The sequence below is a fragment of the Hylobates moloch genome, unplaced genomic scaffold (genome assembly GCF_009828535.3).
Source record: "Hylobates moloch isolate HMO894 unplaced genomic scaffold, HMol_V3 SCAFFOLD_4, whole genome shotgun sequence".
Lineage (NCBI taxonomy): Eukaryota > Metazoa > Chordata > Mammalia > Primates > Hylobatidae > Hylobates > Hylobates moloch.
Window position 1 is genome coordinate 38,659,849 of NW_026652279.1, and position 27,339 is coordinate 38,687,187.

General features: G+C 48.1%; 1 protein-coding gene across 1 annotated transcript in view; it reads right to left on the bottom strand.

Moving 5' to 3' along the window:
* Positions 1-27,339, bottom strand: part of PDIA5 (protein disulfide isomerase family A member 5) — a 94,387-nt gene that overhangs the window by 61,085 nt on the left and 5,963 nt on the right. Inside the window, exons 2-3 of the mRNA XM_032150006.2 lie at positions 9,448-9,574; positions 6,278-6,365 (exon numbers count right to left, since the gene is read on the bottom strand). Coding sequence (XP_032005897.1) covers positions 6,278-6,365; positions 9,448-9,574 — 215 coding nt within the window. The remainder of the gene's footprint in view (positions 1-6,277; positions 6,366-9,447; positions 9,575-27,339) is intronic.

The window sequence follows — 27,339 nt, forward strand, 5'->3', positions numbered from 1 at the left end:
ACAAGAACCAGCCATCTCTCTGCCCATTTACTCACCACTGCTCCAAGGAATGAGGCATCAAGGCCACCAATCTGCTCCATCCTATCCCTCCCCACCTCACTTGGCTCTCTTCCATGAAGAATGTGGAAGGAAAGATTGCAGAGGCCTGTACACACTTCCCTCCCCACCCCACACCCCCACACCCAGACAGACACATAGGCATGGGTGTTTTCATCTGAATCTGCCATGGGACAGCTGGCTGCTAGTCGGGAGTGGCTGCTGCAGGTACACAGTGCTGTGTTTATTGGATTTTCCTGTGCAGTAATTACTATCCAAGAGACTCGAGACACACTCCTGGGAGTCAGGCCCAGGGATCAAAGTGGGGATGAGAGCAGGAAGAAAGAGAAAAAACAAGGTCTGGGAGACGGTGGGGTCGGGGGGTGGGGGTCTGAGGTCTTTCACAATTCCAGCCTAAGTACCACAGCCCACTAGAATGACAGCTTCAACATCTGGCTCTGCTATTAGCGACCTCTGGTGGGACCCTTAGTTTTCTGAGCTGCAAAATGCCGGAGTTATCCACATAAGCTGAATGGAGCTTGATTTCTCTATGGGGTCAAGTCAGACTAAATAAAGCTTTGAGACAGGCTGCCTTATATCCTGACGCATGAACCAGGAGCCAGAACCTGGGGCAAAAGATGGAGACAAAAAAACCTCTGAACCCCTGTCATTTCTCTCCTCTCCTCCCAACCAGATCCTCAGTCAGCCACAGTTGGGGTTCTCATGTCCACAGCAGACCACGTTCAGCCCCTCCTGGTGGGGTAGAAAGAAGACTACATTGAAGACCAGAAGGAAGGCTTATGCTTGCCTTAATATCAACGTTGTGCCCACGACTACCCCAGCCTCTCTAGCTCCATTTCCCCATCAAAGAAGGGATAACTGTCTTCCTCCCACCGGCCCCAGTCTAACATGGCAAGCTTCTGGCCAGGTGGACCTGTGATCCCCTGGGGACAGGTAGGAGAATGGTAGAAAGTGCCCTCACTTCAAGGACATGAAGAAAATGGGGGGGGGGGGGCAAGTGCTGAGCAAGAAATACTGAGTGACTGCCTGATGCCAAGTACCAAGGACAATGTGAAAGAATGTGGCTAGAGGATACAAGACAGGAGGCAATGAGAGAGAATTCCTGGAAGAGCTGAACCTTGAACTTGGACAGGCGGTGGTGGTCACGTAGCACCCTCTGAAGGAAGGATTCCCTACAACAGGGCTCCTCCCCGAGTTGGCTGTTGCCCTTGGTACATTCCTCCAGAGGGTACATCACAGGGTCTGGATTACACAGTACAGTTAGTAAGAGTGGTGGGAAAAAGAGAGAGGAACATGGCTTCTCTGCAGACATGTAAGGTGCCTCCCCTCCACTGCCCTCCCAGCCCAGCGATTCTAAGGCTCTGCTCCTCAAGGGGACGTGTCACTCCAACAAGTGCATGGCGGTGTGCTGGAAGGTATCTGAAGCCACAGGATAAACATGACACTTCTTCTGGGAGTCTGTTTTACCCCCTGGTAAGTAATGTTGAACATGCTTAGGAGCAAATGCTAAATTCAAATAGTTTTTAGGAGAAAACATAAGTCTTTAAAATATGTTATACCTGCTCTGGCAGGCCCCCAATCTTGCATCTGGGAAGCTGTCACTGCTCCAGAGAAGTCAAGCAGATAGGGAGGAGAGCAGGAAAGAAAGCAGATGTGGTTAAGCAATGACCTTAAGCCCCGAGGAAAAGAAAGTAGCAAGCACCTGATAGGACAGCCTTGCCGCCTGTGAGACACAGCCTCAGGAATTAGCAAACCAGGCACAGCTCCATGCTGGCTCCAGCTCAACTTCCCAGACAGCAGCACTCCACGCCAAGCCTGAGCCCCAGCGCCCAGCTGGCAGGGCACGAGGGGAATACCAACTCCCGCACACACAACCCGCTTAACAGCCGGACAACCACTACCAGCCAGACTGAGCGTGGCTGTTGAGGTCTGAGCCAAAAGTGGAGTGAGGGGGAAGGAAAGCTGACAAAACCCTAGACAGAAGTCAGACGCCCTACAGACACCCCAGAGCAACAAGTTACAGGGCCTGGACCAGGGAGAAAACCAGCAGAGAAGTGTTTGTGTGTTCCTGTAGGTGCACATAGAGGAATAGGGAGGAAGAGCCAGAAAAGCAAAAAATTTTTTTTAAAAAGGAAAATAAGCATCCATATAGAAAGGAGAAAGGAGAAAAGAGGCCAAAAGAAGGCCAGGCCAGGCACGGTGGCACATGCCTGTAATCCCAGCACTTTGGGAGGCCAAGGCAGGTGAATTGCTTGAGCCCAGGAGTCCAAGACCAGCCTGGGCAACATGGCAAAACGTGGTCTCTACAAAAAAAAATACAAAACTTAGCTGAGCATGGTGGTACGCGCCTACTGGGGAGGCTGAGCTGGGAGGATGGCTTCAGCCCGGGAGGTCAAGTCTGCAATGAACTGAGCTTGTGACACTGCACTGCAGCCTGGGCAACAGAGTGAGACCCCGTCTCAAAAACAAAAAGGGCCGTGCAATGGGGCGGTGCAGGGGGAGTCCTGGACTCAGGATTGGGAAAAGGGAACAGAAACCTAATAAGGGGAGAGAAAAGAAGGGGACAGGAGAGAACCTCAGAGAGAAGGATAGGCACCCTTCCAAAATGGGAATGGGGAGGCAGGGGCACAAAGAGAAAAAGACCCCCCTCAAAGATTAGAAGGCATACGCCCACCGCCACGCTTATAACACACACACCAAGCTTGGCAGCTTCCGGCATTTTCTGAACCAGGCTATTTAGGGATGAGAGCAACTTGGAAGACTCAACTCCACATTTCCCAGAAGATTCAATTGAAGCCCAGAGAATGGCAGTGAGTTGCCAAAGGCCCCACAGCTATTTGATGTCAGAGCCTGGACTCAAAGCTAGGTCTTCTGACCTTTAGTCCTACAAATTCCACTGCACCCTGGACTTTGTTTTTTGTTTTTTTGTTTTTTTTTGAGATAGAGTTTTGCTCTTGTAGCCAAGCTGGAGTGCAATGGCACGATCTTGGCTCACCGCAACCTTCACCTCCTGGGTTCAAGTTATTCTCCTGCCTCAGCCTCCTGAGTAGCTGGGATTACAGGCATGTACCACCACGCCCAGCTAATTTTGTATTTTTAGTAGAGATGGGGTTTCTCCATGTTGCTTAGGCTGGTCTCCAACTCCCAACCTCAGGTAATCCACCTGCCTTGGCCTCCCAAAGTGCTGGGATTATAGGTGTGAGCCACTGTGCCCAGCCTGCACCCTGTACTTCTTAAGGGTCAGAGCAAAACACCCATGGCCTGGGACTCACTCCCATGCCCAAAACCTTCTTCAGGTTCATCCTTACAAGAAACAAGGGATCCTCACCCAGTAAACAGTTGCTGAGTGAACAAGCATACCATTTCTCCCCCTCCAGCTTCCTCCTGAACAAACTTGTCTAGATGAAAAACAACACTAGGAGAATGGCGTCTCACATTTAAATTGTATTTCCTATTTAAGAAAGAACTTTCATTTACCCGATCCTTATCACAGACCTGGAAAGAAGGCAGAACGCGTATCGCTGTCCCATTTCACAGCTGAGGAAACACTCAGGGTGACTGACTTGCCCGCCGTCACAGGGCTAGTGAGCAGCGCAGCTAACTGACTAGTTAGCAGTCAGCCCGGGTCCCCTCCTAAGCCCAAGGCTTTCTCCCGTATTCCACACACCTGCAAAGACACCGCAACACTGGAGCAGCATCTTCTCTCGCCCCAGATGCTCCCTGTTCCCCTCACCTGCCTTTTAAAGGGAAAAGCAGGGTGGCCGGTGCACTCCTGACCTTCCTGGTCACCCCAACCCCAAGCCCTGTCCCCATCCTAGCCACCAACCCTTCGTGGGCAGGGCAGGAAGTGGAGCTGGAAAGGATGAGAGATGGGTGCCTCAGCAGGGCCCATTTGAGGGAGGCAAGCTCTGGCTGGCTACCTGCTGTTTCACAGTAACAAGGATAAAGAAGGCAGCATGGCCCTGTGCCACCTACTCGCTCCTCGGCAGACAGCACCAGAAAGCAAAGTTCCCAACACCACTTCTGCCCATCCCTGGGTGTGTCTCATTCACAGACCCACAGACACGGACTGGACATACTTAGGACAACTGCGAGAGCTGTCATTGCAGGGCTCTGTGGAGCTAACATGGGGGCTCCCCATGCCCTGATGATTACAGGCAAGTTTAGAAGTCTAGGAGCAGGAGTGAATGAGCTGGAGGGCAGGAGCTGGGTTCTTGGAGATCTCCTTTTCTAACAGTGGTTCGTGACAGCTGCCACCTAGAGTGGCCTACATGGGCCACAGCCCAGAGTTCTGAACCTTGGGCTACTCTGGAAAGATTGCACCCTGACTCTAATTTCAAACTCACCCCCAGATATTCCTGAGTCCAGTTTAATCTGCTTTGGCTCCATAATTCACCTACTTATCCACACTATTTTAAAAGCTGTCTAACATTTCAGTTTCTATTTCCTCTTACAGGAATAAATTCAACACAGCGAGGCAACTACATGGAATACTCCATCCTTCTGTCTTAAGGTTAACTCTTTCAAGCTCCAAGGTGCTTCCCTGCCCCAATTTTAATTTGAACACATCAAAATTCACAGGATGTTCTCATTGGCACTTTTATTGACTCTAGACATCATGTTTCCAAACTTCAGTCCTGAAGTTGAATCTCCATAGTCTGTCTTCACCCACTACTCCTGACCCCATTTCACTCAGGCACCTTGCGCTGCATGTTTTCCAGGCCGCTCAGGGACAGCAGCAGGCCTTTCACCTCCACAGGCAGTTCTGTGGCTGCCTGCAGGGAAAGCCAGGGCACTGTGAGCACGTGGTATTGTGCTCCGAGGTCTTTGCACCAAATGTGAACTCAACCGCCTCTGTGAAGCTTTTCTCAACCTTTCCAGGCAGAATGGAGGGGCTTTCCCTCCATGTATATAGTCTGTGTTTGTGGCACTGTTCACCTGACATTGTAATCACTGGGCTAAGTGTCTGCCTTCTCCTCACACACTGAGCTCCTTGAGGATGCAGTTATCCATCTGTGTATTCTCAAAGCACGTAGTAAATGCCCGGTAATGTCTATTACATGGACCCAGGTGGAGACAGCAACTAAGTCAAAGCTCCTCTGCCCATTCTACCGCCTACAAGCCTCATAAGAATTCCCTACAATAAGCCTCCATCAGCTTGGCAGAACTGCTGTCATCTTCAGATATGGAAATTCTAAAGTGCCTTGTCTTCATCTAATAGGCTTTTTACTTTGCCAGTCACACAGAGCACGGCTGGTCAAGGCAAGCACACTTTTGGACCAACTATGAACTAGAATTAACCAATGGCTAAGATCTCACCTACTGCCTGGTGAGCAACCTTTTCTGTTCAGTTAGTATCTGAATGAATCTGGAAGTATGAGGCCACACACACACACACACACACACACACACACACACACACCACTTGGCTAAGACTTATTATCCTAGTTTCACTCAATGCTTTGTCAAAATATGAATCTCCTTCAATGCTCTCTAATCACAGGCAGAACAAACTTGAGGTCATCAACTTATAAATCAGTTGTGTCCCAAAAATTCACTCGAAAAGTAACCATTTAGAATTCAGACTGAAGAGGAAGAGGATTACACTGGAGTGGGTGCCATAAAAGCTCGCTTAACCTGCAGGGTAGTAACAGGGCTTATGACTCAGGCAATAATAGGTACATTAAAGATTTAGAAGACCTTTATAAGCCTGGGCCCCCTCAGAAGCCAAGGCATAGGCAGCTTGACCCACTGATTCTACCTTTGCATGGTGGGCAGCAGAGGCGTCTAGTGGTAATGTCCTCGGTTGCGGGTAAAGCTCATGGTTCTTGCTGCAGACCCACCACAGGCAAACCCACTGGGTAACCTTGAAAATCATCTTGCCTCTCTTGGTATCAAGGCCACCCTCTGTAAGACAGGAAGGCCCCCTCTGCCACTCACCTCCCTCTGGGAAGACAGAAGAAAGAAACACGTGGAAATAGAAGAAAGTGAAAGCTCTATGGAAAAAGGGAAGAAACGGGACTGGGCTGGGAAGAAAGGGGTGGAAAGCCAGACACCGCTCTTCCAGTCCAGAGGTGACCTCGAAGTATCACTAGATGGAATCTTTCCATCGCATCCTCTCTCCCAATTATTAATCAAGGGACAGTTCCTGTCCCCACCCATCAAAGCCCCAAGTGCCCCCTGCCCAGCAGCCACCATGGCACATGGCCCCAGCACATACCCACAGTCCACCCAGCAGATGGTGCCTTGTCCTTTCACCGCCTGGGCCACTGTGGACAGTAACCTGAGATGATTTTCAGCTGCCGCCTCTGTAAAAAAAAAAAAAAAAAAAAATTAAACATCTGTGCCCAAGGGCACTGGGTCATGTCTGCCATCTTCCCTCAGGGGTGAGGAAGGATGGAGACCAATCCCAGAGGGGGTGGAGAAGTCCTGAGCACCAGGTAAAACACCCATCCCTGCATTCAACAGTGCCAGGGCCTGTGCTGCAAGAATAGTCCTGGCTCTTCTCAGAAACCCCTGATCCCACCATCCTCAGGGCCTTCCTCTTTCACACAGAACCCCCAAGTCACCCTGCCTTAATCCACACCTCACACCTTACTCTTCCAAGAATCTCTCAGCCAGATCCTCAAGGCCAGTAAAGTCTCTGACTCATGTCTTTCCGGGATAAATTTTGAAAATTCCATAAACAATGACGATCCTATAACTAAAGCAGGGAGTGATGTTGCTGACTCCACGTTCAACTGTCCTGATGCCCCACCTAGGAGCTGACGAGAGCTGGGATCAGATCCTTCCTTTACTTGTGCAGCACACGCTCATCTAGGAGCTCAGTACAACCTGATGATAAAATGAGGTCTATACGTGACACTAGGCTCTGATGGGCCAATGCCAAAGACACCTAAGCCACATTTAACAGCCCACTTACCCAGAAGCCACGGGGCAAGAGCTGGTCCTGGTAGCACCTCCAGGGGTCAGTTGCAGGAATGTGGACCATGCCTTGGGACAGGATGGAGTGATCGCAAGAAAGGAAGACTTTCTCATTTGTGCAGGTGTCAATCCTGATGGGTCAGGGCAAGGCACCCGGATACTACTGTGGGAGGGCAGGGTCTTAGGGACAGAGCCTCTGTGGCCAGGATTTCAGCACTCCAGCCTGCAATGATCCACTGCAAAGTGGCTGTGGCCAGTGTTTGATTCCTGTGGCCAGCAGGCTCCTGAGTCACGTTCTCCTAGGTGACACCTGTGAGCTCACTTGAAAGGCCTGCCAGACAAAGACTTGTGGGGAGAGCGATCTGCTGCTTTCTCCCGCCAAAAACCATATGATACATCCCTAAGCCAAGCAGAAATGATGTCTGAATTATGTGCCTCCACAGATAGCCTTTTCTAGTGTGGATAATGGTAGCTGTTTGTGAATACAGAGCATGCTGAGCCTTTCACAGAAGCAAACAAAAGTATCGCTCAAGAGACATGCACGGAGTCACTTGCAGGAGGCACTCCCAGGAAACCACGGCCCGGGTGACAGGAGGAGGGCAAGTCACTGAAGTGGGGAAAGCCATTGTTCTACTGCTTGGACTGGGTTCTGGGAAGCAGGGGAGGGGGAGAAATAAACTAGAGCAAGATAAAGTACCCCCTGCCCTAACCTGCATTTTAGCCATGGAAAGGGAGGCACTGCTTGGAAGGATGGGAGGGAGCAAAGAAAATCCAGTTTCTGCACTGTTCAAAAGCCCCACTGAAGGTCATATGTCTCTCGTGCAGCAGGCCTGGGCAAGGAGGCAGGAAGTTAAAATAATTGCCCAGGCCCCATCAGGCAATGAAAGCAGGAGGTAGGCTGACAAGTGGGAAGCACCGGGGGCTCTACTCTCAATGGCTCAAGACAGGGTCGGGTGAGGGAAAGAGAGCTTAGGCACTACCTCCCGTCCTGCAAGCTCCTGATAACAGGCCCCACCTTTCCACTCTCTAACTTCCCATAATGATTTTTCCAGCCTCAGCCCCACTCTGATCTCAAAGCCCTTCTGTCATTGCAGAATCCATACTCTCTTCCCATCCTCCATCAGAGAAAATGAGAGGCAGCGGGGCATAGGGGACCAGCTCCCACCTGCTGCTGGAAGATCTCAAACGAGTCCGCTACTCCCACCTTCCATTTCCTCATTTGTATACTGGATGTCCTCTGACAACCTGCACTGCCTCCCTCACAGCAAAGGAGCCAATGAGACTGTATTATGATTAGCTTATATGATGGGATCTACCCTAGAGAAGGAATGGAGCGTGTCTATCACTGACAATCATCCTAGTTCCAACTCTGGGAGTATCCAAGGCAGCAAGCCACATGTTTTCAGGTCCCTATGCCCCAGGCCTCAAGAGGACACTGCTTCCCCTTTCCCTTGATTTCGCCCCTATTCCTGACAGCAGAGGAATTCTAGTCACATGCTGGGCTCCCAACAATGCACTTGGGGCATGTGTGCCAGACCCTCAGAAGGGGAAGCAGCAGCCGCAAGTGGCAATGAACACATCCCATGTGCCAGGGATGCCTGGAGGATGCAGGCACGTCTGGAGCCTCTATCATCCCCCAGGTGCCAGTGAGTGCTGAGGCCAAGCTGCCGGGGAAAGCTGTGCCCGGAACTGGCCCAGCCACTGGCTGCTGCTTCTCCAGGGCCACAGAAAACTTGGCATCCTTAGAAGCAGCAAAAAGCACTTAACTCTGCTGAAAAGACTTCAACAGAGTCAGCGTTCACCCTCCCCCAAAGTCACTGCCAAGAGCCAAGCAAACCTCTCTCCATCTGCTATGTCCTTGCCAGCCTCAAGGTCAGAAGAGAGGCAGTCCGTTGCTCCTGCCCCCAAGAAATGCTGTGTCCCAAGCCTAGCGCCCACTCCAAATTCAGTCTTGCATCTGACCCCAGAGCAGGACAGATGGACTGGGCAGGGCCAGGGCTGCCAGCTGGGGTAAGTGCTTCCAAGCCTGGGACCCATTCAGCTGGCAACAGGCCGGCCTGGCCAGTTAATCAACAGCTCTGGCAAAGAATGCCCTGGCAGGGCTCGGCCCCATGCCTGTGCAGCAAGCCAGGACATCCATCCCCAGTGCCCACCATTGTGATCCTCCGTCCTACTTCACACACACCCTCTCCCTCTTGAGGAGTGAGGGGCTCCAGGGGACTTTCCCAACAAACACTCATTAAAAAGAAACGGAACCACCCCCTGGGATCAGAAAGTGGCAGAGCCAATGCCTCTGTGTGCCTCTGCCTCTGTCTTCTGAGGAAAGGTGACAAACCCCATGTCCCTGGGACCCTCCCTAAGTGGTTTTCATCCTAAGGTCTCCTGCCTCCCACTTCCGCCCCCCTCCTTCCCCTGAATCCCATCCTACCCCGATGGTTGACCTCAAGGCCAGGAAGGGACACTCACCAGATTTGGAGTAAAGCACCAGTACATTATTCCGGGTTCTGAGCAGTTTTTTCAAGTCCTTGGGGTCAGAGATTCTCTCAATGAGCGAGGACACCTTTGCAGAGGACAGCCATGATGGCAGGACCACCTGGGGAGCAAGGAGCCAACAACCGTGAGTTCCAGCTTCTGGCTGGGCCCCAGAAGAATCGGTGCCCATGGATGTGCTGCCTAGAGCTGCTTTACTTCCAGAGGATGAGGGCAAACCAACGCATCTCATGTACCACACCTACTTCTTCACCTCTAGGGACACCCCCCAGCCCACTCCCAGTCTCCCTTCCCCTCCATGCACTTTTATAAGGCTGTATGGACTGCAGATATATACAGTCAGCCCTCTATCTCGCAGGTTCCGCATCCACAGATTTGACCAACCATGGATGGAAAATATTGAAAAACATAAAAAATAATAGGATAACAGTAAAAAATAATACCAATAAAACCAATACAGTATAACAACTACTTACATAGCATTTCTATTGTATTCGGTATCACAAACAATCTAGAGATGATTTAAAGTATACAGGAAGTCATGCATAGGTTAGATGCAAATACCATGCCATTTTATATAAAGGACTTGAGCATCCATGGGTTTTGGTATCCTGTGGAGGCGGGATGCTGGAACCAATCCCTCAAGGATACCAAGGAAGGTTTGTATAAACATTCTGCATTGTTACACATTAGTCGAGAGCCCCCTGGGAGGTCAATGTCTGTCCATATTCCTCATGTTACCCCAATGCCATATGCTGGGGCAATGTAAAAACTCCAGCCCATCTAGAAGCACCAAAGCATAAAATACACAGAGAAATAAGATCATCCCTTAATGCCTAGGGTGGGAATGGATGGGTGAGAGGCTTTTAGCTTTTCTTACTCAGCCAAGTGATCTCAGGAGGTCAGTCAACAAGAAATGAGCCAATTCTCTCCCAGAGAACCCTGGAAAACTTTGGGAACTGGAGGTATCAGGCACCTCTGCAGGCACAATGAAGGGTGGGCTAAAAGCAAGGGGTAGGGGTTTATTAAAAGTGTGAATAAGGAGTAGACACAAAGCAGATCCCCTTGCCCAGATTGCACAGCTGGGCAACAGCCCCTTGCCCACCTGTCAGAAAGCAAGAGGGTTACTATATGGAGAGATTGAGTAAGAAAAGTTCCACTGGGAGATAACCTGGCAGAGGGTGGGAGGATGGCCCTCAGAAAAGACAGGGGGATTCAGAGAAAGTACAAACTGAACCTTGAGATCATTCATTCCTCCAAGCTCCCAGCCCCCAGCATCTCCCTTCCCTTCTCTGGAATGCCGCCTGCCAGTCTTATTCCCCAGGCAAGAGATTAGAGAATTTCCCTCTGGGGAAACTGAGGAGCATAAGAAAAACAACCTAAAGACTGTGATTTGGAGATCCTCCATTGAAACAGCTGAGTTCCTGCTCAAATCTCCACTGTGAGGCTCTCCCAGTAAACAAGCACTCTCCACTCCCTCCACACACTCACAGAGCTGCCAGTCCATGTGCTAGTGCCTTGCTCTTCAAAACAGACAGATAATCAAGGTTCACCAGTTACAAAAGACAGAGACCAGAACAAACCAATGGAAAGATGAAATGTAGAAGAAAAAGAAAATTAAAAGAACAGAAGAAAACAAGAAAATTATTATTCTCAGAGAAATAAAATGGTGCATCCATAAAAAAGAATAGAATGTTATGAAGAAAAATAAAAACTCAAAGAGAATCATGAAAATCTCTTGGGAAGTAAAACTATCACAGAAATAATTAGGGGTGGAAGTAGAATTGAAAAAAAAAATCTCCTAGAAAATACAACAAAAAGATCAAGAAATAAAAAAGGACTTAAGAAAAATAAGAGAACGGACCTGTTAAGCGCAAGAGCCAAATTAAAGAGACTCCAGAAAAAGAAAAAGAAAAAAAAAAGAGGAAAATCAATTATCAAAAAATTAATTCGAAACCTGGCACAGCGTCTCATACCTGCAGTTCCAACTACTCAGCAGGCTGAGGCAGGAGAATCACTTGAGCCCAGGAGTTCATGGCCAGCCTGGGCAACAGTGAGACTCAATATCTAAAAAAGCAAATAAATTAAAATAATAGTTCAAGAAAATGTTCCAAAACTGAAGGATATGAGTCTTCAGTTGGCAGGACGCAGCATCATGAATAAAAAGACTTTTACCAAAATACATCACTGAAAACTTTCAGAACACTGCAGACAAAGGGGAGATCCTAACCATTTCAAAGAAAAAAAAATACAACATACAAAAGATCAGGAGTCAGAACTGGCATAAGACTGTTCATCAGCACACAAAAGACAATCAAGCATTGGCTTCACAATTCTCAAGGAAAATGATTTCTAACTGGAATTCTGTAACCAGCCAAACTATCTATCAATCACGAAAATAGACTTGAACAGATGAAAATATCAGATGTATAACATTTACCACCAGTGCACCCTTTCTCAGAAAGATACTGGGACCCATTTTCCACTACAACAAAAAGTAAATGAAAAATTAGACATGGAAACTAGGAAACAAAGAAATCAATGAAAGAGAGAGGCAAAAGGATTACCACGTTGACGGTGAAGAGAAATCCCAGGATGACAACTGTTCAACAGCCTGCAGAGCAACCAGACCAGAACAGAGCGAGGACGGAGCTCATGGAGGAACATGGTCAGTAAAAAGGGGCAACCATACCTTATTTGATATGCTTGGTCATACTGAGAGGAGTTTTAATTTCTGCCAGAAAAAAATGTTTTAAAAATAATCTGACCAAAATTACACAGCTAGTAAGTAGAGCCAGGATCTGAATCCCAGTCTTTCTAATATGAGCTCACGCCTTCTCAGCCTCCTGCCTTTTTGCAGCCAGAAGTCTTAGATTGAGTCTGAGCCCCATCACTCAATAGCTAAGATGCCTAGCCAATGTCACTCAACCTTTTAGAGGCTTAGTGACTCCTGTCTGACATAGAGATAATGATACTTCCCTCGTGGGATTGCTATGAGGATGAAATGGGATAATTTATTGAACGTGTTTTATAAATCAGAAAGCACTCTGAGAGTATCAGTTACCATAATATATAACACAAACTTCCATCTCAGCAGAGAAGAAGACTGAAACATTACCATATTCTAGAGTTTCTAAATATAATCTGCCATTGGAATTCAAAGTTTCCCTCTCCCCACAGTAAAGCCACCCAGGAGGAAGCCAAGGAATGATTTCTCCCTCATCACATCCTGCAGAGCAGGGTAAAATACCTGAGGACCTGCTGCCCTAATGCAGGCCACCTTAACAGCTCACCAAAAAGTTTGCTAAACTTCATTATTATTACATGTTATCCTACTGCTCCCAGGGAGCTAATGGACTTCAGACTGAAAACTCCACAGCCCAATGCACATGATTAAAGGGAAAAAAAATAATCTGTTGGAAAAACACATTGCCTCACTGCTGTTTTTAATCCTCAGATAATCTGACCAGTGGAGAGCAACAACTGCTCTTGCCCAGGGCCTCAGGACTCTGACCTGTAGCCCAGCCCCTCCTGAGGCTGGTAGGCACCCACACTTCTGGAACTGGGGAGAAGGAAAAGGGAAGACAGGAGGGAGGATGAACCCAGAGCTCATCTGCCCAGGCAGCACTGTGTGCAGCTGAGCCGCAGCGACAACAAAGTGTGTACAAGAGAAACCACGAGAGGCTGAGGCTCACAGCACACCCTCAGGTTCCTTCCCATAAAACCCAGTCCATCCCGCAGGTCATCTAACCGAGGGCCAATGAGATTAAACAAACCACCTTCCAGACAGTCAGCCAAGCCTCTCACCCAGCATTTGGCGTCATGCAGTAGAGAAGTTAAGCCCAACCAGAAACACGCTGAGCAAATGTACTTTGCTTGAAAACCATCACTGGGCATGACACTGGGGCTCACACTGGGCATCACCCACAGCCAATCCGGTTTTGAAGCCTTATGAAGGGTCCATCTCCTCCCTACCCTCACCTCCATCCCCAAGATTAAGAGCTCTGGAGGAGGGCAGAGCCCCTGCACAGGGCCTGGCCCATTGAAAGCCCTCAGGAAATGTTTGCCCAGTATTATAAACATGACAAATTACACTGTTACCACACTCCTGGCCTTAGCAGAGGTCACCCACTATCAGTATGTGATGGGGTGAGTCCACAGCAGCCCTTGGGAGGCCCAGAAGGGTCGATGGAAACCACACAGACCACAGCTCAGGGGGTGTCTGGGCTAGAGCATGGCAGAAGGCAGGGGGGCAGGCTGGGCTCTTCAAAGCCTGGCCAAGGACCTGGCCTGGTGCAAGAAGAGAGTGGGAAGCATCACTGCCCAGTTAGCAGGGGAGTGAAAGGATGAACACGGTATTGTAGAGACTCATCTGGCCATGACCTCAGACTGGGCAGCATCCAGGGAGGCCAGAGGTGGAGGGCCCTGCTGGGTGGCTGCCCGCGTGGAGAGACATGGATCAATGCAAAAGCCTCAGAGGGAAAAACAACAAAACCCAATGACTATTCATAGGTAAGTGAGGAAGAAAGAGAAAAAAAGTCTAAAATGACTCTTAGAATTCTGGGCTGGGAGGCTGCAACAACAGCCAAAGATGGAAGAATGGAGAAGCAGCAGCAGAGGAGGCTTTTCTCTTACATTAAGGAAGATGATAATAGGCTCAGGTTTTGGACAGGTAGACAGTGAGGCATCAAATACAGGCCTCCTCCAGGTTGCAAGGTGAGCCACCAAGTAAATGAAGTCCCCATGGGCCGGGCTCAGAGGGAGGAGACAGGAAACACCCTCAGTGAGGGAGGAGGCAGGACCAAGAGGGAGGTGGGGAGGGCTGCGTCCACAGAGACCAGGGAGGGGACACTTCTAAAGAAAAGGGAGTGATCCACAGGCAGGCAGAGTGAAGAGGCTGGGACAGGGCCAAAGGCTGTGAAGTCCCTGGGAACACTGGAGAGAATGTCAGCGGTACATGTGGCGGGAGCTGAAAGCCAGGCTGCAGAGGAGAGAAAGTCTACCCAGCACAGGAGCTGGGGTGATAATGGGAAGGTGCAAGGAAGTGCCACAGGGTCAGAAGGATAAGTTGTATCCCATGAAGGTGGGGGCATGCAGGCATTAGTGGGCACAGGAGAAGCAGGATTTGCCTAGATTGGCAGGATCTGAGAACAAGAGAGGAAAAATAATCAGGATAGGTCGATCAGGGAGAATCCAGGGAGATGGGGTCCAAAGAGCTAAGACACTAACTGGGCTTCTGAGAAGGGGAAGGATGAAAGGCCCCTCTGTGTCTGGCCTCAGGCAGACCCTCACCCTAGCAAACAGCGACAGATGCAGACAAGAGGGAGCCCTTTCCTCCCTCCCCATAAGCCCAAGGGGACTTTCCTCCTGCCACTTAACATTCTCCTTTCTCCTCCACTTCAGTCTGTTTTAACCTTTCCAGTGTGCACGCTCCTCCCTTTCCTTAAGATACAGTCCCAGCAAGCCTCGGAGCACCTTGCCAAGAGCCTTACTGCAGACTTCATAAGTCACAACCCACAAACCTTGATAACAACAATAACTACAGCAACAATAACAACGTTAATGATGCAAAAACTATCTGTTCCTTTGTCAAGCCCTTGGGGGGAAAGGGCAGGGTTTGAGAAGTGCTTCCAAAGGCAGCCAGGGTTCCATGCCAGCCGCGGCATTGTTCCTGGGCTTGGCAGGCTCTTTACATTCGAAGTCAATCGCTCTAGAGGTAGAGGAGAGAAAAAAGATCCCCTTTGTTCACCATGCAAACTCCTTCTGACCTTCTCCAATAATTGCTTTCTTTCTGCTCACAACCCTCAGCTTTAACAGTATTTACATCAGGGCTGAGCTGCCCCCACTGGCTGGGCTGAGACCCATAAAGCATCTCCCTGGTGCAGGGCAGAACACTGCCGGGAAAAATGGCTTTCCCCTTTTCTGCTGCTGGGAAATAGAGGCCCCCAATGCCAGGTCCTGCCTATTATCAGCCAACCAGCACGTCGCTGTCAGAGCACCAATGCCTCCAACCTCCAAACCCCCTCACAGAGCTTCACTGCACCCCCCCTCCCCCGCCCCGAGCGCCAGTCCCCTTTCACCACCCAATCCCTCCCCTGCGTACAGGCTCTCTTCAGAGCCCAGCAGCACCAGAGTGCCGGGCATGGAGGTCCTCACTGCCCACCTCTGCCATGGCTGGAGGCAATGGGGTGGAGACTGAGTCCTTCCTCATCTTCCAGACCCCCTGCCGTGCGCTTGTAACAGGTGTCTGCTCATTCAGGGCCGGCCAGACAAACCACCATCCCACTTAGAAACCCACTCTCTTCTCCTCCCTCTGCAGTCTTCCAGACACCACAGAAAGAGCACTGGCTCAGGAGTCAGACAGACCTGGGGGAAATCCAGGTGCCACCATCTACAGCAAGATGACCTCAGGCCTGTTACTAGACCTCTGAGTGTCAACTCCCCACCTACAAGGTGGAGAGGAGAATACCAATGCCCACCTTGCAGGGTGGCTCAGGACTACATAAGGGGGGAGATGACAAAGAATCTAACATAATGTTTGGCATGCAGAAGCACAGAATAATTGCACTTCTCTTTATTAGCGAGATAACTTACAAGGGGAGCAAGGACAGCAGTAACACGGGGACCACCTCTTCCTCTCCAGGGGCCCTGCCTGCAATCAGGCAAGGCAGCAGGTCCAGGCAGGAAGGAGCGAACACGTACACACATTCAGCCACCAGAAAACCTCGAATCATCACCAGCTGCACAGCGACCCAGACCAAGAGGTCACACGGCACATTTAGAGCACACTTCCCAGGTTTCATACCCACTAACTCGTTTACCCCTCACAATACCCCAGTGGGTAGGTACTCGCCTCATCCTACAGATGAAGAAACTGAGGCTCAGACAGGTTACATTAATTACCAAGGTCACACAGTAGGTAAGTAACAGAGCCAGGACTAGAACTTGGGCCTCCCAACTCCTGGCCAGAGGAGGGCTGCTTCTCTCAACCCCACAAGTTCCCTGGACTGCTGCAACAGACGGCACAACCCAAGCAGAAAAGGAACATCTCCTTTCAAGGCAGGGCCTGCTGAAGCAACCAGGAAATGCCCCCATCTTCCAGAATCCCAGGGCAAGGAGGGTCCCAGCAGGGGTTTAGACTAACCCTCTGCTTTCTGCAAGTCCAGCAGATCCTGGAGTCTCCCAAGGTTCCTGGGGCCAAGAGCATGAAGATCCTAAATGTGGCAATTAGCCCAGGTCTCTTTCCAGCCAGAGACTGTGCAGGAAGTGTGTGGTCCTCCCCATCTGCTAACATAGCACACACAAACTCCTCTTTTCACTCAGCTCACTTAATGAGACTGATCGCCACCCAGCATCACCATCAGACTAAAGAGATAAGAGTCCCAGCACGCTGGAAGATAATCAGGGAGAACAGTCCTTGCCACATTACACCTCAGCTTTAAAAAGCTCCTCATCTCTGGGGCGCGTGCCAGCACCCTCACATTCTCTATAACTAGCAAAGCCGTCTGTCATTATAGATTTACTATTCAATGCAGACCATGAAGCCAGAGATATCCAATTATGTAAAAGCAGCTTGCTAACGGAGGAAGACTTGGGAACAGAAGTTTAACATTGAGGAAAAAGGGTGAAGGTGGAACTCGACCTCTTTTGCTCTGTCACCTGAGAAAAAGATACCCTTATGTTGAGAACTGTGAAGAAACAGGTTTAATTTAGTTTAACCCACATTTTGCCCAAAATAGTTTTGAAATGTCAGAATCTAAGTCTAGACTCATAAGAAGCTGGTACTAAAGGGACTCAGGGAAAAGAGGAGGACCTGAGAAAACAGATGTGGCCCTGAATCCAAGGTCAGAGAACTTGAGCGGGCTGAGAATTTAGAGCTTGTGGTTTGGCGGAAAGAGCACTGTACCTGGAGTCAGAAGCTCAAGTTTTGTGCTGACTTTGATTATTACTAGTTGTCATCTCTCCTTCTCCAAGTCTGTTTCCTACTCTGGAAAACTGAGGAACTGAAAGTGATTTCCAAAGTTCTTTACAATCGTATCATTTGGTAAACCTATTCTCATGACCACCACCAGAGAAGTACTGCGGGGTAATCACGCCTTGTGAAGAAACCATTGAGTTTCCTTGGGCCTGTGGCCACCTGCAATAAAAGCCTCACTTCTCAGTCTCCCTTGCAGCAAGTGTGGCCATGTTCCAGTCCCTGGAATGTAAGCTTAAGTGTGATGTGGCAACTTTTAGAAACTGTCCCTAACAGACATCTGATACGAGTCTTCTTAGGCCCTGCCTCATTCCTGCCAGCTGGAATTTGGACAAGATGGCTGGAACTCAAGTAGCCACCTTGAGATAATGTGGAGGAAGGGCCTGCTAAAGAGGAGCTAACAAGATAGACGTTACCTCGGTCCCTGACACCACAGAGGGATATTCTGGCCCTGGAATATCCCTGTGCAGGCTTCTGCATGGGTGAAATAAATGATCTTTTTAAGGAGCTCCCATTCTGGGTCTTCCGAGACACATACAAATAGATCTTGAGTGCCCACTGAACAAAAGCTTTAACTAGAAAGAAATACAAACATCTGTTCCAATTGGGATATTTCAAAGTGCCTCAAGCACCAAATCATGCATTAAACTTTAGATATGTTATTTATAAGGAAGGAGACAGAGAGACCGTCAAGGGATTGATTTACCCAGTGTTCTTCCTAGTAGCCCAAATTTTCAGTGTGCCTGTTCTTATCAGGTACCTTGGTCACCTGGTGCCAGCTATCCACAAATAAAAGAAGAATTAGCCCGGGAACTCTCCAGTTTCCTTACCTCAGCCCTTTTCTGGTAAGAGGACCACTGCTGGAGACAGAAAAGCCAGGATATCTCTTTCAATTCAGATTTGAGTTGGGCTGATTAGTTTCCCACAAATACAGAAATCCCCTCAAAATTCCTCACATACCGTCTCCAGCCTCCAGGTAGCCCGTCAGAGCCAAGGACTCAAAATCTCGTGAGACCACTCAACTCAGATGGACCCAGAAGGCTGTGGGAACTCAATATGCTAATATGTAGAAGTCCCAAGTCCTACACCATACCCATATCATCTTGGAGGGCTCCTCATTAGAAATGTTAAATCCCCCCCACCACACACACCCATCTGTCAGCCTATCACACTCCAAAGACAGCAGACACATCTCTTTTAGGATTCTCTAGGTGAAATATCCTAATTCCTCACATGTGACCTCAAATCCACACTGTCTAGACACTGCCACCTCAGTGATTCCCAGAGTTCTTCCCAATGCTCTGTTTCAGACTGTTACAGCTTGAAAAGAGTAATGTGCTATTTTATACCATAATTTATTTTTAGAAATAAATACCTAGGCTCTCATAAGTCAAAATATAGGAAATTAATCTCAACACAAATCTTCATTGGTGGGTCACAGTTTAAAAAAAATAAAAGGTTGGGAAACACCATTAGTGAATCTCTTAAAATATGGAGCCCAACTGTCATATACTGCTGGCAGAAACCTCAACTAGCAGAATTCTTTTGGAAAGGTAGCTGGCACAATTTATCATGTATCTCTAAAGTATTTATGCTCTTTGACTTGGTAATTCCACTTCTGGGAATGTGTCCTGAGGAAATTAGCAGAGGTCTGACACACATATGACTCACAACCATTCTACTCATAAGAGTTAAAACCTATAAACAACCTAAATGTCCAGCAACAACAGAATGGTTACATAGAGTAAGCCACTCAATAGAAGAATAAGCCATTTAGATGGTATTTTATTTAAATGGTGTTTTTAAAGACTTTGCAATGCAAAAATATTTGCTTTAATGTTGTCTTTAAAAATAGAATTCACTTTGGGAGGCTGAGGCGGGCGGATCACGAGATCAGGAGATTGAGACCATCCTGGCCAACATGGTGAAACCCCGTCTCTACTAAAAATACAAAAAATTAGCCGGGCGTGGTGGCAGGCGCCTGTAGTACCAGCTACTCGGGAGGCTGAGGCAGGAGAATGGCATGAACCCAGGAGGTGGAGCTTGCAGTGGGCCGAGATCGCACCATTGCACTCCAGCCTCGGTGACAGAGTGAGACTCCATCTCAAAAAAAAAAAAAAATAGAATTCAAAATATACGTGGTATAACCACAACTATAAGTAAACAAAAGTATGCTCAGAAAAACACTGAGGATTTGCCCTCGGTAGTACTTATTCTTCCCTTTTCTCTATTTTTCAACTTGCCATAATAAGCATGTCCAATATAAATGTTTAAAGAAAAAAATTACCACCACTTGGCTACCATTATGAAAATAATTAACTGCCTCAAAGTATCTCCCCACCAGAAAATGTAACTTTACAGTGGGAAAACGTGGCAGAAACCCCCTTAACTAACGGACCAACAGTAACACCACCAGTAATGGGTCAAATTGACATCGAGTGCCCCCTGATATAATGCACTAAATGAAAACATCATCAAAAACCAAATTGCGGAAAATTCTTTAAAAATGTCAAGGTCACAAAAGACAGAGACTGAGGAACTACTATTCCAGATTAAAGGAGACTAAAGAAGGACAATTAAATGCAGTGTGTGATTCTGGTTTGGGTCCTGAATCAAATACTACCTTCCTAGTTTTGATCGTTGTACTGTGGTTACATAAGAGAATGTCTTTGTGTTTTAGGAAATACTGAAGTATTTAAGGGGCAAAGGAACATCATATATAAACTTCGTATATGTAGAAGAAGAGTATGATAAAAACAAATGTGATAAAATATTAATATTTGTGGAATCGAGATAAAGGGCATATAACAATCCTTTGGATTCTTCTTGCAACTCCTCTATAAATCTGATATTATTTCTAAATAAAAGTTAAAAAGAAAAAAACTTGCCTAAAAAAAAGAAAGGAAAGAAAGAGACTTCCAGAACACAACCAGATACTGCCTCCCGCACTTGCATGGGCCTTCTGATTCCTCCCTGCCCAGCGCTTGCTCTGTGCCCTTTCCCACGTATGTGCAGTGCTTATGTGTCCTTCTGTACTGCTAGCTGAACTGTCTCGCCTCCATTCATGTGACATTGCGTGGTTTGGTTTTTTTCATAACTATTATACGGAATCTGCAAAGTACTTGGCACGCAACACATACCTAGCAAATACTTGTAGAATGGTTTTGATGAGAGATATAAGAAAGAACATTAATTTTAGGCCGGGCGCGGTGGCTCATGCCTGTAATCCCAGCACTTTGGGAGGCTGAGGCGAGTGGATCACACGGTCAGGAGTTTGAGACCAGCCTGGCCAATACGGTGAAACCCCGTCTCTACTAAAAATACAAAAACTAGCTGGGCGTGATGGCAAGTGCCTGTAGTCCCAGCTACTCAGGAGGCTGAGACAAAAGAATCACTTGAACTAGGGAGGCAGAGGTCGTAGTGAGCTGAGATTGCACCACTGCATTCCAGCCTGGGCAACAGAGAGAGACTCTGTCTCAAAAAAAAAAAAAAAAAAAAGAACATTAATTTTAAAATATGCATACTGTATGCCCCTTAAAAATGTAAATTCTAAACATCTGCCATGAGCCACCATAGCTAAACACCACTCTTCACAGAAAGTGAAGGCCTAACCTTAAATCAAGCTTGGGGATCTCACTACTGATGCTTCCCAATGTTCAAATGTCTACCCAGCAGCCTCTGAAATAAAACCAAGCACCATGATCCCTGAATGGTGGTGATATTGTTGTGTGTGTGTGTGTGTGTGTGTGTGTGTATGTGTGTGAGGTGGGAGGAGAGGCTGGCCCTGGGATGTGAGACCCTTGGCTAGTGGGAGTCAAGGGGGCTAACTGTGCTTATTAACAAAGAGAAATGCAAAAGCACCTGGCAAGGAACAGAATCCAAGAGAGGATCCTTTAATTCCAAATCCAGGGCTTAGGGATTAGCCCATGATAACAATAACAGCCAAAAGTAGAGTGCTTATTGTATGACCAGCAGTGAGCTAAGCAGTTCACGTGTTATCTAACTGAATTACCTTGACAAGTGTAAGAAGTAAGCACTTTTATTGTTCCCATTTTATAGATAAAGAAACTGAGACTAAGGGGAGTTAAGAAATTTGCTCAAGGTCACACAGCAAATAAGAGAGCTGTGATTCAGACCCAAGTCTGACAGACTCCAGTACCAGAGTTGGGGCATAAGGAAGACAGATTTCCAGAGCCACACACATCTTACTCCCTGCTGCTGTAAATACAAGGCCAGCTGCATTTCTTATATTTTGCTTCCTTTAAAAAGCCACACCTTATATTTGGGACTACGCAGCACAGTTTCTCCCCTCTTTTATTCCCCACAGCACAAATGTTGCTGTCAACAATGGACAATTCAGGGTCAGGGCAGCTTATCTGAGAGCTTATGAAAACAGGTTTTCTTATCCTGAAATTGCAACTGCAGTGCATTTAGCCAGGACTTATGTCCCTAAAGCTTTTAATGTTTTGGAAAACCTCTTCTTGAGCCAAGAGGGCTCTGGATCACTGCCAGCTTGGTGTGCCAGGCCTGTTAACGAGGAAGAACTGGTAGAGGGAACATTGAATTAGGCAGCAGGGAAGGAGGAAGAGCAGGTGAATTCCCACTCCAGAAATCAACTCTGCCTCCAAGCTCCGTTAACTGATAAGAAAATAACAACTCAGTGTTCATGACCCACGGTGTACATCCATGCTTTCACACACATGATCTCATTTCATCCTCTAAAGCTGAGAGTCTAAGCCACTGTTTCCACCCTTCCGGTCTCAACCCAGGAGTCTAGTCAGAAAATCAGTGAGTTACACTAGCATTTTAAAAAAATTACATTGACTAGAAAACATCAGTGAGTAGCATAGGTAGCAACACTATGCATTCAGCGAACCCAATATGTACTGGGTTACACTGTAAAATGTACAACTGTTCTTGCAGGAGTTGAAAAACTGTCATAAACAATCAGCGTTTATAGGCGGAGGTGGTACTATCCCCACTTTACAGATGTGAAAACTGAGGCTCAGAGAAGGGATTTGCCTCAGATTAAGCCTAAAACAGTAGAGCCAGGACCCCGCCAGGACAGATCTGATGCTTTTCTCTTGGCCTGTCAATGTGAATAGTTCCCACAGACATCCCTGGAGCAACATCCACTCCCCGTTGCTCCACCCAGAATAATACCCGAGAGGCTGGCAAGTCTGCTGTCCCTTCCAATCTAGCTATTGAGCATGACCTGCTGAAAAGAGCCACAGTGACAACCTGATCCATGTTCCCTCTGCTACCAGCATGTCCACAAACCCCCAAATCCCTTCAGAGAAAAGCACGTGCTCAGGCCAAGTGACACCAAGCAGACAATGGTGACATAGCTCCAATGTGAGCAGAACTTGTGCTACACACTCAATCGAGAGCACCCACCTCAGCTGGCAAAATACCACCAGCCATGTAAGATTAACTTTGAAATGTCTAGTTTTGTAGCTGTACCACAGCGCTCGGTATTCTGGGAATACAGATTCCTGGGCTTTATTCTTGAAGAAAAACATCTCCAGGGGCTGGGAGCCCAGGAATCCATTTTACACATATCTCCTTAAGGTTAAGAAACTCCATCACTGAACCATCTTTTAAAAACTCTCTCTCTGGACCCCACAGCACTCCCCTCTCCACTCACAGCCAGAATTTTCCATCTTCCCCACTCCTCTCATTCTCCTCCCTCCTTCCATTGCTCATCCCTCTGAAATCTGCCCTCCCCACCACCACCACAAAAAAGGCTCTTGGTGAAGGCTCAACAATGACCTCCTATAGATAAACCCTACAGGCACTTCCAGTTCTCATCTTGTTTGGCCTCTTGAACTGGATGGACACTTGGTTTCCCTCCTACCTCTCTAGCAATCATTCCTTCTTCTTTGTAAACCCTCCTCTCCCCATTCTTTAAATGTTGAAGTTCCGCAGCTCACTCCGTCTACCCTCTCTTCCTACTCTATACGGTCCCCCAGCCAACTTCACCCACTCTCCCGAACAGCATCCTTAAATTAACATCTCCAGACCAGACCTCTCTTCTAAGCAACACATCTTTACATCCTGCTCACTCAGCAGTTCTTAAACTGGAGTCAAGTATAATTCTAAAATGTTAAAAGCCTAATTCTCATACAAATAGGTATTGAGCATATTTCAAAGTTTTACTTAACTCGCTAATAAGAGACCCTAAAAAAGAGGATATAATCCTGATATAAGATTGCTACATTAGATACCAACAGGTTAATGTCCTTCAGGGCAATAATCTTTGTGTTTCTCTTCTTTACCAAACAGAAATAATTTGCATCCTACCTAACTTTACAAAGTATGGCCCATAAAAAATAATAAACAGAGTTACGTCCCCTAGAACACAGCTGGTCCTTAGGTGGTTTCTTACACAATACTCTAGTATGTACTAAAATGTCACAAAATCATCTTTTATTTCCAAGTGTTATATAATTTTTTTCCACTGTAGTCTATGAATTTGGATGGAGAAAAATGACATCTTTATCTTCACTAACTTCTAACTGAAATTTAGCTTTTCCTGTATTATGAATGTATTTATAAAGGTATAAATGCTTTCTACATTTATGAATGTAGATAACAAATTACAGTAGTAATTAGGGTAGCAGTGTCTGTGACTTTGCCACCAACAGAAATCATATTTTCTTTTTTTTTTTTTTGGACTAGAAGGAATTTTATTAATTTTTTTTGCACACAAAACAATAAACATTTTCTAACAAACAAAAGATACATATCAAACAAAAAGATGCATATCAAACTTATTAGGAAGGTTGCATATGGGAAGACGGGGAATAGAAATGGGGGGTAGGAATTAAAGAAAATAAATGAGAGAGGGACTTTGTATGGATCAATGATAATAACTCAATCCTCTATTTGACAAAGAAGAAGGAGAAGGAAGAGGAAGAAAAAGAAAGTGGGATAAAGGATCAGAAAGGGAGGAAAATAGAAAAAATTAGAGTATGACTCCAGGGTAGACCCGTTTTGTTGTCACTGGGTTGGTTGGTTGGTTTGTCTGTTGTATTTTTCATATGTTTCGCCATGTTGGCCAGGCTGGTCTGGAACTCCTAGCCTCAAGTGATCAACCCGCCTCGGCCTCCCAGAGTGCTGGGACTACAGGCGTGAGCCACCACGTCCAGCCCCCACATTGCGTCTGGCCTCCATGGTAGACCTCCCAGACGGGGCGGCCGGGCAGAGGCGCTCCTCACTTCCCAGATGGGGCGGCCGGGCAGAGGTGCTCCTCACTTCCCAGACGGGGCGGCCGGGCAGAGGCGCTCCTCGCTTCCCAGAGGGGGTGGCGGCGGGCGGCCGGGCAGAGGCGCTCCTCGCTTCCCAGAGGGGGTGGCGGCCGGGCAGAGGCGCTCCTCACATCCCAGACGATGGGCGGCCGGGCAGAGGCGCTCCTCACTTCCCAGACGGGGCGGCCGGGCAGAGGCGCTCCTCATTTCCCAGCCGGGGTGGCCGGGCAGAGATGCTCCTTACTTCCCAGACGGGGCGGCCGGGCAGAGGCACTCCTCACTTCCCAGACGGGGTGGCTGGGCAGAGGCACTCCTCACATCCCAGATGGGGCGGCCGGGCAGAGGCGCTCCTCACATCCCAGACGATGGGTGGCCAGGCAGAGACGCTCCCTACCTCCCAGACGGGGCAGCGGCCGGGCAGAGGCTGCAATTCCAGCACCCTGGGAGGCCAAGGCAGGAGGCTGGGAGGCGGAGGCTGCAGCGAGCCAAGACCACGCCACCGCACTCCAGCCCGGGCAACACCGAGCACCGAGTGAGCAAGACTCCGTCTGCAGTCCCAGCACCTCGGGAGGCCGAGGCAGGCAGACCACTCCAGGTCAGGAGCTGGAGACCAGCCTGGCCAACACGGCGAAACCGTGCCTCCAGCCAAAGGACAAAAAGCAGGCAGGGGTGGTGGCAGGGGTGGTGGCGTGCGCCCGCAATCCCAGGCAGCCCGCAGGCCGAGGCAGGAGAATCATTGGAGCCGGAGGCAGGGATTCTGCAGCGTGCCGACTATACTCCAGCCCGGGCAACAGAGGGAAGAAGAGAAAGGGAAAGGGAAAGGGAAAGGGAAAGGGAAAGGGGGAAAGGGAAAGGGAAGGCTATTTTCTTATCACATTACAAGGTATCTTGAAACACTATTTATGCTCATCACAACTTAAAATTATAGAAGTTATCAAGCTTGTACCTTTGATCTTTTTATATGATGCATTAATAAACATAAATATTATTTTATCACAACCTTGTTGTTATATTTTGATAACTGCATTTCAATATAACTGCTTTCTTTGTAATTCTATGCATTTTACTTTATACGTTTAAAAACATTATTCTAAGAAAGACCCAGAGGTTCTCAGAGAAGCCTTTCCTGACTCCTTCAATTAGGTTAGGGATCCCTGTTATACATTCTCTTACCACATTACATTAACACTTTCTCTTTCCAGCACTTACTACCTGAATTAAATAATTAATCAGTGGCTGTCCCACTAGGCCATGAGAGAAAGAGATGGTGTCTGTCCTATTTATAGTTATCTCCAATGCCTTAGCATGAGGCCTGCCTCATAAAAGATTCTCAACGAAATATCCATTTGGGAAAAAAAAGAAGTATCTGTTGAATGAATGAACATCTGTGGCACATGTAGGATGCTGATGCTGGTCCACCTTCCTTTGAAATAGGGGGGCATGTACTAAAACTCTGCCCAGGACCCAGTAAGACTAGACCCTGTGATGAGAACAAACCCACTTGTTCCTCAAGACCCTTCCCTACTTGGCCCGAACAACAGAGCTTTCCTACCAGGCCCACATCTGGGCTCAGATACTGGATCACCTTTACGTTTAAGCCCCAGTTTACAACCCTCAGCCTTGATTTTCATCAACATCTTCCAACAAGGATTAAAGGACCTGCTCACGAATTCAAGAAATCTGCCTGCGCCAAGGGGTTGGAGGAACTGTAGGATTCTTTGCAGGGAATGGACACTCCACCCTTGCGCCCCCGCAGCTCTAATGAGTTGGAAACTCTGAAGCCAGACACAGGCCCACCATCACACCATCTAGGAATGGAATGTGCATCAAACTGGGGCCTCAGTATGACTTTGAGGAATAAAGGCTCTTTTAACCCCACACTCCATGAGTGTCTTCAATCCCCCAATGCAAGATCACAAAGCTAATTATTTAGAAGTGGTTGCAAACTGGTATGTGGAAAGAGGCCCTGCTGACGTAGGGTGGCAATAGGGGACAGTGAACTGGAGCTCCTCGGGGGAAGGATACCGTCAGCACGTGCCTGGCTGGCCACCCCCGTCCAATGCCAAAGCCACCAGGGAGCAGCTGAAAAGCAAGTTTCAGGGACACTCCTGGAAAATGGCTGCCAACGCAGCTGCTTACACATTCAAGCCAGGCACTGAGAACTCTGACTGTGGTCCCTACATATCTCTTTATGCCTTCACCTTCCAGGCTACAGACACCTCAACCTCGTCTAAGGGCATGTTGCCTCCCACCTCCCTGTCCAGCCACCCATCCCTCTCCAGGGGTAATGGTACTGGGCTAGCCTACTCACCTCACCAAGTTACATGGGGCTCAAAACCACACCGTCGTGAAATACGTGGAAATGCTTTGCAAACTCTAAAGCCCTCTACAAATGCATCCGATTTGACAATTCTGCCAACAGATCACACGGGGAGCCAGAGGCTCCAGGCAGTGCTGAAAGATGGCCAGGCAGAAGGGATGGGCCAGCCCACCAGGGCTGAGCACTCCTGCTCCTTCCCTCTCCCGTTGGGACCTAAGATGCCAGGTGTTAAAAACAACACCACACACACACACACATACACACACACACACACATACACACACACACACACACACACACACACACACACACACACACACACA